General features: G+C 35.6%; 2 protein-coding genes across 2 annotated transcripts; one reads left to right on the top strand and one right to left on the bottom strand.

Annotated features, from left to right (window-relative positions):
- The first annotated feature begins 8,780 nt into the window (after positions 1-8,780).
- Positions 8,781-11,206, top strand: LOC145074054 (protein DA1-like). The gene is made up of 9 exons (XM_079020517.1): positions 8,781-9,057; positions 9,295-9,407; positions 9,562-9,643; positions 9,723-9,874; positions 9,956-10,075; positions 10,189-10,401; positions 10,493-10,555; positions 10,653-10,774; positions 10,863-11,206. The coding sequence occupies exons 2-9, from the start codon at positions 9,303-9,305 to the stop codon at positions 11,188-11,190; spliced, it is 1,185 nt and encodes a 394-aa protein (XP_078876643.1). The 5' UTR covers positions 8,781-9,057; positions 9,295-9,302; the 3' UTR covers positions 11,191-11,206.
- Positions 11,207-11,683: 477 nt separating this feature from the next.
- On the bottom strand, positions 11,684-13,645 carry LOC145073952 (lysM domain receptor-like kinase 4). Its single transcript, XM_079020436.1, has one exon. The coding sequence runs from the start codon at positions 13,608-13,610 to the stop codon at positions 11,715-11,717; it is 1,896 nt and encodes a 631-aa protein (XP_078876562.1). The 5' UTR covers positions 13,611-13,645; the 3' UTR covers positions 11,684-11,714.
- Between the last annotated feature and the right edge of the window lie 3,627 nt (positions 13,646-17,272).

Below are 17,272 nucleotides of genomic sequence, written 5' to 3'. Positions count from 1 at the left end.
AAGTATAAATAGACCCTATGGCTAAGGGAAATCGGGACCTCACCTAAAGTAAGAGAACCCTGGCCGATTTCCTCCCCTCTCCTCTCTCCTAAATCATCTTCCTTGCTATTGGTGTTTGTAAGCCATTAGAGGAGTGACATTTGTGACTCTAGAAGCTCCAAGACTACAAGATCAACAAGGAATACAAAGGTATGGTTCTAGATCTGTTTCAATGTTGTTATTTAACCTAATTAGTCATTAGAAGTCTTGGATTCAAAGCATGTTTAATTAGAAAGCCTAGATCCAAGCATTAGGGTTTTGCATGCGCACATAGGAAAGTTCTTATGTTAAAACCCATCAGTGGTATCAGAGCCTAGCTTGGTTTTCATTAAATTATTGCTTGATTAACTGAAACAAACCTGCAAAATTCGATTTTTTGGTTTCTGAGTCATGGACTCGGCGAGTTCCAAAGTGGACTCGACGAGTCCCTTTGTGCACTTGGCGAGTCCAGGCGTCAGGAATGGCCAGATTCGGGATTTTCTCATAACTATCTTATGGAAACTTACCTTAATCATATTAGATCAACCCTAATCCGACTTTTTGATATATATGACTATTATCTTGATCTAATTAAAGATATTTATCAACTAATAAAATATTTAATTTCCTTATATGATAATTAATTAATTATTTTGATTATTTTGGTAATTATCTTAAAAAGAAATCTTGAATAAAATCAAATAAAGATAATTAGGATATTAATTGTTAATTAGAATTATTTGTTATTTGATCCTCCATGTTTTAAATGTTTAAAACTTGTCCTCAAGTTTTGAAATTTATATTTTGTGATTAAAAGTTTTAATTTATACAACTTAAATTTCAAACCCTAGATTTTAAAAGGTTTAAAATACAACCCTATACTAATATCTTATGGCCAGATTCGGGATTTTCTCATAATTATCTTATGGAAACTTACCTTAATCATATTAGATCAACCCTAATCCGATTTTTTGATATATATGACTATTATCTTGATCTAATTAAAGATATTTATCAACTAATAAAATATTTAATTTCCTTATATGATAATTAATTAATTATTTTGATTATTTTGGTAATTATCTTAAAAAGAAATCTTGAATAAAATCAAATAAAGATAATTAGGATATTAATTGTTAATTAGAATTATTTGTTATTTGATCCTCCATGTTTTAAATGTTTAAAACTTGTCCTCAAGTTTTGAAATTTATATTTTGTGATTAAAAGTTTTAATTTATACAACTTAAATTTCAAACCCTAGATTTTAAAAGGTTTAAAATACAATCCTATACTAATATGATATTACTAGAATTATATATATATATATATATATATATATATATATGTATAACTAAATGCTAGTCTTACCGTTAGTAGGCCTCATTCACGAAGCCGATCTATAAGGTGGGTATAAGGTTGCGGCCTATAAAATGGCGCTTAATGGGTGTACACTCACACCCACCGCTTGCTTAATTGGTGGAGGGTCGTTAGCCGAACGGGTAGGATAGGGCAACCTCATCCTCTCATTAAAAGTATAATAAGTAATACAAAGTAACTACACATATTTTAAAATTTCCCAATCTTAGTTACTTTAGGAAAAGTGAATTGATGCAATCCCATGAAATTACACTTTGCACCATTGCTAAGAAGTTAGTGGAGCGTGTGTGGTTTACCGGCACACTAATTGGTTCTAAGCAAAGGTGGCAAAGGGTGATTCATTGTTTATCATAGTTCGATGGAGCGTGTGTGGTTTACCGACACATCGAATAGGTGATCGTTACAATGAAGGCACCATGTGAATTTGTATGATAATTCACACCCGCTTTGTGATCCTCGGTATCCCAGTCACAAACAAGAGGGGCATATCGAGATTTAAACATGCCATTGAATAGTTTCAATGAATGTCATCTGAACCTAGGAATTCTCAATACACTTAGGACTAATAGTTTAGGTTTTTGTGATGGAGAATTAGTGAATCGTCATTCACTTACATTCAATTTATTTGCATGTTAGATTACGGCATCCCTTTTCTAGTATGTAGATGTTATTGTTGGATCCTAGCCCTAATTTTCTTGTTGGGTGATAATTAGGGATTCTTATTCTAATCTATCTTTGTCCTTTCTATTTGTAGATGTCGAACGCTAACAACGCTGCTGCTAGTTCTTTCACGTTGATGAGCCTTTGCCAAAAGGTCACCTTCGATGGAACGAACTTTAGCGAATGGATAAGATACATTCGCACCATTGCTCGCTATGAGGATAAGGAGTATGTCCTCGATGAGAAGCTTGAGAAGATCAACCCCGAAATCGCTACTCCGGATGAAATCACCGCTTTTGAAACTCATGAGCGAGATGCAACGAAGGTACATTGCATCATGATTGCCACCATGAACTCCGAATTCCAAAAGTCCTACGAGGACATGTACCCGTACGAGATGCATCAAGACTTATTGGAGAGATACCACCAAAACGCAAGACAAGAGAGTTATGAGATTTTCACCAACATGATTTCCGCTAAGATGGGTCATGGAGAATCTCTTACCATGCACCTGCAAAAGATGCAAAGGTATGTCGACCGCCTTCGCAAGTTAAATGTTGACTTTGGGGAAGACTTGGCGATCGACATGGTGCTTCACTCTTTGCCTCCGATGTACAACCAATTTAGGATGACCTACCACATAAACAGAGAAGAGGTCACCCTAAGCAAACTCCAAGGTCTTTTGAGGGTTGCTGAGAGCAACTTCAAAGACAAGTTTGTTGCACCTACTCCCAATCCGCCTACTGCTCCTGTCTTGGCTATTGGTCAAGGAAAGGGAAAGAAGAGGAAAGCTTCATCGAAGAACTATCACAAGGTTAAAGCCCGAGATGGTGCCTCTTCTAGTGGGACCAAAGTTGATCCCGCTAAGCCCTGTCCAAACCCGAAGGAGGCAGAGTGCCACCACTGCCACAAGATAGGACATTGGAAGAGAAGCTGCCCAGAGTACCTGCAAGCAATCAAAGAAGGAAAGATCAAGCCATCTTTCGCAGGTATATACACAATTAAATCTAACGATTCTAATCATGCTATTTCTTGGGTTCTTGATACCGGTTGTGGTTACCACATTTGTTCTAATGTGCAGGGACTAAGAAGAAGTAGGGATGTGGAGAAAGGAAGGATCAATCTAATCATGGGGAACAGAAGATCGTCGCTTGTGACCAAGATTGGAGTGTATTCTTTAGTGCTTAGGAACAATTTGTGTTTAGATTTGAACAATTGTTGCTATTCGCCAGAAATGGCTAGAAACATCATTTCATTTCATGGTTTATATAGACAAGGATTTAGATTTTCTTTTAATAATGAGAATGGTTCTATTTTAGCTTATCTAAATGGTGTCTTTTACTTTGAAGCTATACCATGTAATGGAATATATGAAACTGTTATGATTGTTGATAACTTAGGAAATGATGTTTTGAATATAGATTCTTCCACTAGTATGGATAAAGCATCCTTGTGGCATTGTCGTCTTGGACATGTCAACAAGAAACGCATAACCCAACTCCAAAAGGATGGAGTGTTGGAGTCATTCGACCTTAGGGAAGATGACACATGCGAGCCTTGTTTACTTGGAAAGATGACTAAGTCACCCTTCACGAGTACATGTGAAAGGGGTGAGGGTCTATTGGACCTAATACATACCGATGTATGTGGACCGTTTAGATCAACCACGAAGGATGGGAACCGCTTCTACGTGACTTTCACCGATGATTATAGTAGATATGGGTATATCTACTTAATCAAGCAAAAGTCAGAAACTTTTGAAAAGTTCAAAGAGTTTAAGAATGAAGTGGAGAATCAATTGGGCAGGAAAATCAAGATGCTTCGATCCGATCGAGGAGGAGAGTACCTAAGTCTTGAATTCCACGATTATCTCAAGGAGTGTGGAATACTTTCGCAATTGACGCCTCCTAGGACACCGCAGTTGAATGGTGTGGTAGAAAGGCGTAATCGAACCTTATTGAATATGGTTCGCTCTATGATGAGTCGTGCTTCACTACCTATCTCTTTCTGGGGGTATGCCTTAGAGACTGCCGCCCATATCCTTAACCGAGTCCCTACCAAGAAGGTTGCCAAAACACCTCACGAGATGTGGACAGGGAAAGCTCCCTCATTGGCACATATCAAGGTTTGGGGTTGCGAGGCTTTTGTAAGACGAGATACTCATGACAAGCTCGAACCTCGAAGTGAGCGATGTATTTTCATCGGCTACCCGCAGACATCCTTTGGATATCTCTTCTATAGACCGAAGGACAATGTTGTCTTTGTTGCGAGGAGAGGAGTTTTCCGAGAGCGAGAACTCATAGGCCAAGGAGACAGTGGGAGGCAAATCGAGCTTGAAGAGATTCAAGAGTCGATAGATGAAGGAACCTTTACCGCTGGCTCTCAACCCGAGGAGGAAACTCCGGTTGAACCGATTGACGATTCCTTACCTCTTAGACGTTCCGATAGAGTTAGAGTTCATCCCCAGTTTTATGGTTTTCATATTACTGCCGAAGGGGACACGTATATTAGTGATGGTACACTAGTAAATCTTGATGAACCTAATAGCTATAAGGAAGCCATGGCAAGCCCGGAGTCTGCAAAATGGAAAAAGGCAATGGATAGCGAGATCCAATCCATGTATGATAACCAAGTTTGGAATTTGGTTGATTATGTGCCCGGACGTAAGACCGTTGGGTGCAAATGGATCTTCAAGAAGAAGACCGACGTGGATGGAAAAGTACACACATATAAAGCGCGATTGGTTGCGAAGGGCTTTACTCAAACTCCCAGAGTTGACTATGATGAGACCTTCTCACCAGTTGCGAAGATAAAATCTATTAGAGTGATGCTAGCAATTGTCGCATTTCATGATTATGAGATTTGGAAAATGGATGTCAAGACCGTTTTCCTTAACGGAAAGTTGGCTGAGGATGTTTACATGGCTCAGCCAGAGGGGTTTGTGGATCCAAAGCATCCAAACAGAGTGTGTAAGCTTGAGAAGTCCATTTATTGACTTAAGCAAGCGTCTCGCAGATGGAATCTTTGCTTCGATGAGAAAGTCAAAGAGTTTGGATTTGTACGAAGCGAAGACGAATCATGTGTATATGTCAAAGCCAGTGGGAGTATAGTAAGCTTCCTCGTTCTATATGTCGATGACATATTACTCATAGGAAACGACATCCCGACTCTGCAGGAGGTTAAGTCCTGGCTCGGGAAGTGCTTCGCTATGAAGGACCTCGGAGAGGCTTCTTACATTTTGGGAATAAGGATAGTAAGAGAAAGAAGTAAGAGACTAATTGGACTTAGTCAGAATACTTACTTGGATAAAGTACTAAAACGTTTTAGTATGGAAAACTCAAAGAAGGAAGAATTACCGATACAAAGTAATGCCAAGTTGAGTAAGACTCAAAGTCCGAGTACCGAAGCTGAGATAGCAGAAATGAGCCGAGTACCATACGCTTCCGCAGTTAGCTCAATCATGTATGCTATGACTTGTACTCGCCCTGATGTAGCATTCGCTTTGAGCATGGTTAACAGATATCAAGGGAATACTGGCAGAGCACATTGGATTGCGGTGAAGAATATCCTTAAGTACCTTCGGAGGACGAAGGAATGGTTCTTAGTCCTCGGAGGGAGTGATGACTTGAAGGTGCGAGGGTATAGTGACGCCAGTTTTCAGACCGACAGAGACAACTACCGTTCGCAGTCGGGCTGGGTCTTTACCCTAAATGGAGGAGCAGTGACATGGAAGAGTTCCAAACAGGAAACCGTAGCTGATTCAACGTGCGAATCAGAGTACATTGTAGCGAGCGAAGCATCGAAGGAGGCAATATGGCTAAAGAACTTCATCGGTGATCTTGGAGTCGTACCTGCCATAAAGGAGCCCATGGAGATTTTCTGTGATAACGAAGGAGCGGTTGCCTTAACCAAGGAACCAAGGGATCATGGTAGATCAAGACATATCGACAGAAAATATCACTTCATTAGACATCGTGTAGAAGAAGGACAACTCGTAGTGAAGAGGATATCATCAGAAGATAACCCAACAGATCCGCTTACGAAGGGACTGAGTAGGGTTAAGCACTTGCAGCATGCTAGGAGTATTGGGCTGAAGGATGATATTAGCATAGATTAGATAGTATTAGAAACGTGTAATAGATAAATGTAATTAACATTTGATGATTAAATAAAAGAGTTTTATTTATGAGTAATGTTACTGTCTTATGTTAATTGTTTAACTATTGTTTCACTTTGTATGTTTTGACTTCCAGAATAATTGAATTTATTAGGAATAATCGAATTGTTCAAATTGTCCACAATTGTTCATATGTTGGAAGTTGATATGAATGAAGATTGTCATGAATTGGTGTGTAGATTGTCTAAATGGTTTTAGACATAGCAAAGGGTTGCTGCAACGTTTATGAGTGCTTATGAACTAGTTTTGAGTATTGGAACAAACCCGCGCTTGCTGGAATCACCTTATGGAATATGATATAAAAGGGTGATCGCAAGACGATAATATCATATAGTCTTAAAACCTAGATAAATGGTTTGTTATTTGTTAATTGATTGTACATTGATAATGCGAAAACGCATCAGTAACTCGGTGTTATAAAACGCATTGTTGTGTATAGTTGGATAATGAATAAGTAAATGCATATAAGTCGAAGTTTATGTGTAACTTTTATCTAAGAAGGTAAAAGCGATATCTCGGCCGCTCGATGATTTGATTTGAATTATGTGCCGGGCCCGGTCAGAACTGAATTGATGTGTTCGATTAAGTTCTATGTCGAATAAATCAGAGATCGAGAAACCTAAATGCTTGACTAACCGTTCCATATGATTGTCAGCATGATATCTAACAGAGGACTGTACGATCCCTTATCTGAAGGACAAGATTGATTAGATCAGAGTTTGACAGCGTCTTTGAGAGCTACGATTGCAAACCGAATTGTACTTGTGCATATAGTTGCTAGACTTATCCAAGTGGGAGACTATTGGAATAGTGTCTAAGGCTGCAACTATATTAGGCAAGTATTTGACCCGGTTGTGCATGGTCCTTTTGGGTTGCCTTCACCATAGCAACTTGATAGGATGATTTATTATGAGAGAGTAAATATTATTAATATATTATGGGAATAATATAAAGAATAATATATTGTTATTTGATTAATATAAGTCATAGAATTAATTGGAATTAATTTGGCCACTTAAAAAGATTAATTAAATAAAGGGGTATAAACTGTCAATTGTTTGATAGTTAAGCTTTAGACTGTAAATCCTTATAGATATATAGTGGACGGATTCTAGAAGCTAGGATAGCTTCAAAATCGTCCATGACTTATCTAAGGAAAGGATTTGGATAGCCTTAAGAGATGATTATCCAATTAGGGTTTAGATTGTAACCCTTAAGGAGTCTACAAGTATAAATAGACCCTATGGCTAAGGGAAATCGGGACCTCACCTAAAGTAAGAGAACCCTGGCCGATTTCCTCCCCTCTCCTCTCTCCTAACTCATCTTCCTTGCTATTGGTGTTTGTAAGTCATTAGAGGAGTGACATTTGTGACTCTAGAAGCTCCAAGACTACAAGATCAACAAGGAATACAAAGGTATGGTTCTAGATCTGTTTCAATGTTGTTATTTAACCTAATTAGTCATTAGAAGTCTTGGATTCAAAGCATGTTTAATTAGAAAGCCTAGATCCAAGCATTAGGGTTTTGCATGCGCACATTGGAAAGTTCTTATGGCTAAAACCCATCAGTCAGATCTGTTCATCTCTGCGACAGTGGTGGTCAACCGAGTGGTGGTGGTGGTGATGGTATCCAAAATGAGAAAGGCAGTGGGTGGGTGTGACTTAGGATTTCGATTTCAAGGTTTTAAATTTCAATTTTTAGCAATTAATTGTAGTTGAAGTCGTTATGATGGTGGTGGGCAATGGTGTTTGATGGAAAAGATGGTAGCGTTGGTGTTTGATGGCAAAGGCGGTAACGTTGGGTTTGACAACAGGAGGTTAGTGGTGTTTGACAACTGAGTTGTTGGTGTCAATTAGGGAGAGATGGGTGTTGGGGGGGGGGGGGGTCCGACAGTTGGTGGTGCCCGGCAAGTGGCGGTGGTCCGACAAGTAAAGGTGTAGGCCAACAATGAAGAAAGAGATGTTGATTGGAGATGGGGAAAGAGTTAAGGGTGAGTGGGTTAGTAGGAGGTGGGGTGGAGTAGGTGTTATATTTCATTTTTTTTAAATTAAAATAGTAAGAAAATAATTAAAAGAAATTAAAAAGGAAGTAATGAAGGGCATGTTTGTCATTTCATGTGGGGTATGAACCAAAACCATACAAAAATAACACATATAAGGACCAAAACCACACAATGTATCCGAAATTGGACCAATGATGCATCACCAAACTTTTTTAGACCAAAACCACATAATTTTGACAACCACGATGACTATTTTTGCAATTTTGTCAATAAAATCTATTTAAAATTTGGGCCCCTTTAAAAGATAGGTCATGGACAATCGTCATATGACGGGCCTGGTTCGATCCATGCATATACTAACCAAAGAAAAATTGAAGAGATGGTTAACAAAAATCTAAAATATATTATAATTGAAATTCAAATTGAGATATCTGATAGTATTAAATTCAGATTATCCACTTTATATAATAGTAACTCCTACCTATAAAAACAAACGCAAAAAGAAAGAATGTTTAATGACTTGATAGGAACGTGTCTCCGTGTAAAAAGAACATGGAAGGACATATGATCATATCCTACTAGTCAGCAACTAGAAGTATGTAAAGGAACGAGAAGCAAAAGACGATATTGGAATGGAGTTCTCCCAGCAACGATTGAAATGGCGAAAAGATGGACGATGTGTAATAAAAGGAATAATTTTGGAACATATCAATTAATCACCATCGTCAGGTTCGAATAAAGCGTCTGCTAAACATCATGCCCATCTTTGCTAAATCGGTAAAGTTAATGCGCGTTGAGTTGTTCATCAATTACAACTGATGATGGTAACAGTTCTTGATTCCTGATTCCTTAAATTTAATTAAAATATACATCAAACGAATCATAAACCTAAGCCGTCCCCTTTCCCTATTTATTGACATTCTGTAATCACATATACAATCACCTGCTTTTCATCCATAGTCACTGAGCTTCAATTCTTCTTATAATTTATCAAGCTCGCCCTTCGCTGCCTTGAGTTTTGTAAAATTGAAGATTTTGCTGATTCGTAAGAAAACGTGCAGACTGCATAATGGATTGGTTTGGCAGCACCCATGAAGTTTCAAGCAGGCGATATAATGGGAGATATGGAGGGAGAACAACATCAATGGGAACAATACTTCCTTCTACATCATCGGTAATGATCACTATCATTTCGTATCACCTATACATATATATGCAGTCATTTAATTTAGGGAGTTAACTATTGTGCCATAATGATATTACACATTGAGGCCTTTCATCTTTATATGTCATCAATGCTGTTAATCATGATTGCTTTACCTTTGTAGATACCACTGAGAGAGATCGAAAGCATTGACAGGGCAATTGCAAAATCATTTGCAGACGAAAGAAGAGGAAATCACGTGATCAGTAAGTGAAACTATATATTTCTTAGTTTGTTTCCTTCAACTCTGTTTTTCTCCTTTAACTCTTTTTATACATGAAATAGATGAAGTTTTCCAATTGAAAGGAGACGAGGATCTTGCAAGGGCTCTACAGGAAAGTTTGAAACTTGGTGAGCCTTCACCCTGGAACAGAAATGTTTCTGGTTCTTGTTACAATGAAAATAATCATCCACGATGTGATGTTTGCAAGAACTTTGTAAGTATCTGTTTCAATTTCAGGAAAGCGTTACATACTCTTAATTATCATTCACATGAAATTCATCAATCTTTTTTACAGATTCGAAAAAATACTGCTGGTGTTGTTGTATACAAGGCACATCCTTTCTGGGGTCAGAAATACTGCGTGTTTCATGAGCATGATGGGACTACAAGGTGTTGTAGCTGTGAGCGAATGGAAGTAAGTTTTCATTAATTACACTTACCTTCAAAATTGTACTATTATTTTTTTTGTACAATTTTTAGAAATAAAAAAACGGATATAATATAATAATATATGCTTGCCATTTTCAGTCTAAGGAAACACGATATGTTGCTCTTGGTGATGGACGAAAGCTATGCTTGGAGTGTATTGATTCTGCAGTCATGGATACCACCGAATGTCAGCCACTTTATAATGATATACAGAAATTTTATGAAAGTATGGGGATGAAGGTGGAACAGAAGATTCCTTTACTTTTAGTTGAGAGACAAGCACTTAATGAGGCCAGGAATGGAGAAACGAATGTAAGGAAAAAGTATTTTAAAGGGAAAGTCGATCTGTGTTTCTTCTTGTTTCTTGTTTCTTATTTCTTATTTTCCATTTCTTTTTCATTAGGGCCATTACCACCTGCCGGAGACCAGAGGACTATGCCTTTCTGAGGAACAAACCATTAGCACAGTAAGTATTTATATAAACTTTCATAGATTTTACTATTTTAGGAATGAATGATGCGAATGTTCTAGTTTCGTTGAATGCTATTGGTGTTAATCGGTAGGTTTCGAGGCAACCGAGAACTGGGATTGGAATGAATTGGGCCCCAAACATGAGAAGAGAGCCATATAAGCTGACACGTATCTGTGAGGTTACAGCCATTCTCATTCTACATGGACTTCCAAGGTATTAAATGCTTTTGGTGACACGTGGCTTTTCTTATCTATATCTATATAATTAAATAATTAAATAATATGTATACTTAATTAATTAGGTTGCTTACTGGGACAATCTTGGCACATGAAATGATGCATGCGTGGCTGAGGCTGAATGGATATGTGGCTCTCCAGCAAGATGTTGAAGAAGGAATATGTCAGGTGGTAGCTCACATTTGGTTGACATCGCAGATGGCATCCATATCTGGTCAAGGGAAAAGGTTTGCGTTAGAGAAGAAGCTTGCGGAGTTCTTTAAATACCAGATTGAATCTGATCAGTCTCCGGTGTATGGGCATGGTTTTAGAGCAGGACATCGGGCTGTCCTTAAATATGGCCTTCAAAAGACATTGGACACCATTCGATTAACAGGAAACTTTCCTTTCTGATTAAATGATTTGTCTATGTTGAATCCTTTTTTTTTTTTGTACTATATATATCTTGCTATAGCAATATTTTTCGTAATTATATATATATATATATATATATATATATATATATATATATATATATATATATATATATATATATATATATATATGACAGGTTATATCGAAGTGACATCACTTTGTAACATGTCAAGTTGGTGTTAGATTGTTAGTATATATGCCATGTTGGCAATCTATCGTTTCTCGTTAGCATATGTTATTTTCAAATCAGTTCTTGATATTGCAATGAAAGAGATGTATACAAAGAAAAATGAAACTAGTAGGACTTGATTTCATTTATATTAATAAATAAAATCTCCCTTATTTATGTATATGGTCCCTAAACTTTGTTCTTTTGTCACATATTTTACCAAAATCTATGTTCTTCCCTTTCTCCCTATATTTTTTCTAGCTAATTAACAATATTGTACTCTAAGGAAATAAATATTGCAAATTACACAAACTCCACATGTAATTGCTTTTAATTATACATTACAGCCTTCTTCATCATCATCACAAACATTGATCTCGTTAAAGGGATCAGATTTTGTTAATATTATTCTTCCTGAACAGCGATCTACAGTCCTCTGTAAATCAACATGAATTCTAACTAAAGAAGACACTACATCATCCATGCTTGGTCTGCTCTCCGGATCTTGTTTCACACATGTAAGACTTAATTTCACCATTTGAACTGCATACTCCATGCTTCCATCTTCTTCATCCGCTAAATCAATCATGCTACTAAGCTCCTTTTCTGCATTTCCTCCATCGACCATGACTGTAGCCATTGTTGTTGAAAGCAATACTTCTTGACCTCCCTCTCTAAACACAGCATCTTTTCCAGATATCAATTCCATCATCACAACTCCAAATGAATACACATCAACTTTCAAAGTGACTGAACCATTCCCCACATACTCTGGAGCCATATACCCTCTGCTACCCACCATCCTAGTTGTGAGGACACGAATATGATCTGTTGTTCGTGCATGACTGAAATTTGAAATCTTTGCTCTCAGGTTGCTATCAAGAAGAATGTTGCTGCTGTTGATGTTGTTGTGGACATACATAGGCTTAGCGAAGTTATGAAGATAGTGAAGTCCATGAGCAACATCCATTGCAATCTGAACCCGTCTACACAAACTATGCGTTTCTTTCGATCTTTTCCCTGATTTAAGCCAATCTCTGAGAGAACCCATCTTCATGTACTCGAAAACAAGGTACAACGAATCTTGATTCATGCAAAAACCATATAGTTTCGTCAGATTGATGTGGTTAATCTTGCTCAACATGTTCACTTGCATCGATACATCAATACCCGTCTTTTTAACTGCTACAATCTGGTTCCCAAATACTCCACGATACACAGAATCCTTTATTCTATACTTGTGATCAAAGTTTTTTGTAGCTTTCTGTAGTTCCCGAAAGCTAAAAGCTTTGATGATTCTCTCAAAGCTTGCAATTTCGACAAGGAGATCCTTACGCGAATGTAACATTTCTTCACTGTCTTGTACCTTTTTCCCTTTTCTCATGTAAATAACTAGAACGCCAAGAAAAACCAGAAGGGAACACACAACTGAAATTCCAACTTTTAAGGGTTTCTTTGATTTCGATCTCTTTGCAGAAGGCACTGTCGACGTTTCTGGTCGGATTACCCTTCCGGAAATTGAAGGTTCTTCTGCTAAAGGAATCAAAATCGTAGTGAAAGGGAACAAAGTAGGATTAGTTTCAGAAAACCCGTTTGCTTTTAGCACACTCTCGACACTTACGTTAAACCTCCGAGCAATATCAGGAACATTATCCTTGAAAACGATGGAGTAAGTGAGTAAATACTTGGTGCCACTCAAGAATTGATCTTTTGTAGGACAAGCACAACGTAGCGGGACTTTGAGCTCAAACCCATCTTCCAAATCGAACTCGCTGTATCTATTCGCATGCATTAAAGAACTACATGTTGACAGACCCTGAAACGTCAAATTTGCTACAATAAAATACGTTTTTGCCAGTGGTGAAAGGAGGAAAGTGGTGATGGCTTTGTAATTAAACCGATCGGAGCAGGAACAGTTCACCGGAATAACGACGTCTTTGTCGATGGGGAAAACGGCGGTTTCTGTTACGTGGTTGATGCGGGAAAGCTCATGAGGGTTGGATGACATCAGGGCTGCGATGGTGGTGACAGAATCGAAAGGTGGTTTGGATTTGAAAATGAGAAACGACTGGCAAGAGAGATGGTGGTGGTGGTGGCCATTGCAGGTGTAAAGGAATTCATCATTGGTTTTGCAGTTTAAAACTTGATTTGCTGTGTACAGCTGTTGGGATCTTATGGATGAAATTTGAAAACAGATGAGAATAATGATATTGAAGAGAATCCACTTCATGTTTTCGTTTTCTTTATGATAAAACGGAAGAATTTTGATAAATAGTATATGTATGTATAACTTGAAAGTTGAAATTTTGTATAGAAAGAGAAATGTATTTGTGATTAAAAAAATTAAAATGGTCCCGTGGGCTGGACCTTGACTTGACCTGGTTAATTCTTAATAATCCCATAATTTATTTACTCCAGCCCATCTTGACTTGGCCTGGTTAATTCTTAATAATCAATTTATGTACTCTGGTAACAGCATTCACGATGCAAATAATATAAGAGTTGAACGATGATTATGATTGAATAAAAATTGAATGAAGTGTGAGTGATGACATGAAATAAAGTTGAATAAAAGAGTTGAATGATTATTGAATGATTCAATAGAAGAGATAAAATGATGATTAGGATTCAATAAGTGTTTAATGGGTTGTAAATAAGAATTTAATAAGTTGCAAGTGGTGTTGTATAGATGTTTAATAGATGATATGGTAATCCATTAATATGATAGTTTAATGGTAATCCATTAAACTCTATAAAATGTCCTTGAGGGCCAACAACAACAACAACAACAATAATAATAATAATAATAATAATAACAACAACAATAAATATGACAAATAATTATAGTTTTTATAGCGTTTAACTTATTAAAATTGATTAAAATTATAATTTGAATAATATGATATTTTAAAAGTATATAAAATATATAGATGATATTTTATGAATTGGATAATTACAAATTAAATTAAAAAAAATATGATTTTTGATATTAAAAATAGCATATAATTTTTTTTTTATTTTCTTCCTAATTATTTTTTTATCCATGTGAAATGACAACATGTGTTTTAAAATACTATTAACTTTATAAAAATGTAGCATTTATCACTATTTCACATGGATAGAAAGATAAATCCTTACACCCGACAACTATAGATAGGTAGCATATGCCAAAAATAATATATGTATACAAATACCCAATAATAAACTCATATTATAACTTATTGAATAAAAAAATCAAACGTCATTTAAGAAAAACTAATGAATAGGTTTTGGAATTTTGTTTTTTGTAGTTTTATTATAATAATAATCCCAAGAATCTTGCCTAATATATGGATTTATCGATCTTGAAATGGTCAAAGATTTTAAAATCCAATAAAAAATTAAAACCATAGTAACTTTAGCGGTTACTGGAATATGTTACTGATAATTGATAAGATACAATGGGTATGTTGAATTGATCAAACTCATCATATTACATTCTTTCTTATATTTATTATTAGATAGGTTTTGAAAAAATAAATATTATCAAAGGCACATGATGAAGAAGAAAAAAAGATCTTTATCTTTATTATAATAAAAAAACATTGGACGCTGTGAGGACATATATGTGGGGAAATCCATATTATTATAATCTAATCTAGTGTGACATAACACGTTACAACTAATATTTATGTAATAAATTTAAGAATATATTAAATTTTAAAAATAAACTTTTCAAGATGTTGTTAAGTTGTCAACAAATTTATTTTATCTTTTAAAAAAGCAACAAACTCATTTTTTCTATATAACTAGGTGAGTGACCCCGCGTTGCAGGGACAGATGTGAGATATTTTTTGTTCGGTTTATTCTCTATAGATATTCTTTCATGAACTATTTATTTATACTTTGAATACGACATTAGGTTAAAAATGGTGTTATTGTTTAAACCTCGTTCTTAAAGTTGTAACAACCCAAATATATCATTAAGAGAATGCTAAAATAAACAAATTAATGAAAGTACATTATTATTTCTTGCATATAGGCTTACATATGCTTACATAGAGAACAATTACACCCCAATATTGGATTTGTTTTTCAAAATTTTCAAATTTGTAAACTGTGTTAAATGACCATAATATATTATGTCAAAGGATGTGTGTTTTTTGGTGCTTGTTACATGTTCCAGCACACCAATCACATACATTATAGCGTGAAATAGCGTTGTACTTTTGTCCCTTTGAAATTTTTAGAGTGAGATCTTTCTGTAATGTGATTTCTATGGACACAAGTGACATGAAGTGTTTTTCTTTCTCCAACTTATCCTTGGGCACAAGTAACACAAAGCTACAGAAAAGAAAAAACATAACTTTAATCAACCAAAAGTAGTAAAAAAACAGATTACTCTAGAAATATGAATATTTACCTTATTGTTGATGTTATTGAATGTCCCTGAAATCATGTGTAGTGTATCTATATTCAGCATTATGAAGAGAAAAAGAAAATCAAAGGATTCGAACCAATCTGACAAATTGTTTCATCTTATCGAACATTATTTAGTCTTTCAATTAAAAGTTCTTTTGTAAGCGAAAACCTGTAATATGAGATTGCAAATTATGTAATACAATCAACAACAGAAGAAATAAAAAAATGGAAATAGAAATAATGCATCATTTACCAACAAAAGAAATGCTAAAATCATGAAACTACTAAATGAAAAAGCGGAAGAAACAAAACAAATATAGTGATTTAATAGGTTCCAATCTTTTGTACTAAAATGACCATTTTGTCCTTCATCTTGAATAAATAGAGTATATTTGCAAAACACATTAAATCATAATTTTTTTTCCATATCTTACGTATAAACTATCTCATAATATATATGTAGAGGTGGTTAATTATCGTACTGTCCATATGGGATGAGGCAAGTATTTGGTCTTTTTTGTTATATTCTATCATCATAAGGCATATATAATTAATACACCATAATCCATAGTTAACTATGATCATTCCATTCAATGTTATGTACGAATTGTTTCAAAACCTAAAATGCATAAATGAATTCCAAAGCTAAATTGTTAACTGTGAACAAATATATTCTTTGTAGGATATTAAGAGTGATTAAACTGATATCATTAGGGTAAGACAACAAATACCTTTTCGTGTTTTGTTTGACCTCCAGTAATAAGAAAACTTTATAGATTCCCAGTCGTCAGAAAAGAAAACCCTGAGTAAACACAAAGAAGAACATAAACACAATTAAAGAAGTTAAAAGCTATTATAGACCCTTATGACCTTACCACTGACCTCACCTTGATTAACACACAAAACACGCCCATCCACCCACCCTATGGGATAAGGCAAGTATTTGGTCTTTTTTGTTATATTCTATCATCATAAGGTATATATAATTAATACACCATGATCCATAGTTAACTATGATCGTTCCATTCAATGTTATGTACGAATTGTTTCAAAACCTAAAATGCATAAATGAATTCCAAAGCTAAATTGTTAACTGTGAACAAATATATTCTTTGTAGGATATTAAGAGTGATTAAACTGATATCATTAGGGTATAACAACAAATACCTTTTCGTGTTTTGTTTGACCTCCAGTAAGAACATAAACACAGTTAAAGAAGTTAAAAGCTATGATAGACCCTTATGACCTTACCACTAACCTCACCTTGATTAACACACACAAAACACGACCACCCACCCACCCTTACTTTGATAGCGTCATAACCCAATTTAACACACACCAAACACATGCTATATACCCCAGTCCCTCAACCCTACCCATAGTTAAAGATATAGGAATCATAAATCTGATTATACGACCTGTGAAACACCAAAAGTAAATAATTAGTTAATAAAATCTAAAATTGAAGGATCATTAACTTGATAGAAGGAA

This window comes from Lactuca serriola, chromosome 1 (genome assembly GCF_051521515.1).
Source record: "Lactuca serriola cultivar US96UC23 chromosome 1, Lser_US96UC23_V15, whole genome shotgun sequence".
NCBI lineage: Eukaryota > Viridiplantae > Streptophyta > Magnoliopsida > Asterales > Asteraceae > Lactuca > Lactuca serriola.
The sequence above is the reverse complement of the archived record's forward strand: the minus strand, read 5'-3'. Positions and strand labels throughout refer to the sequence as shown.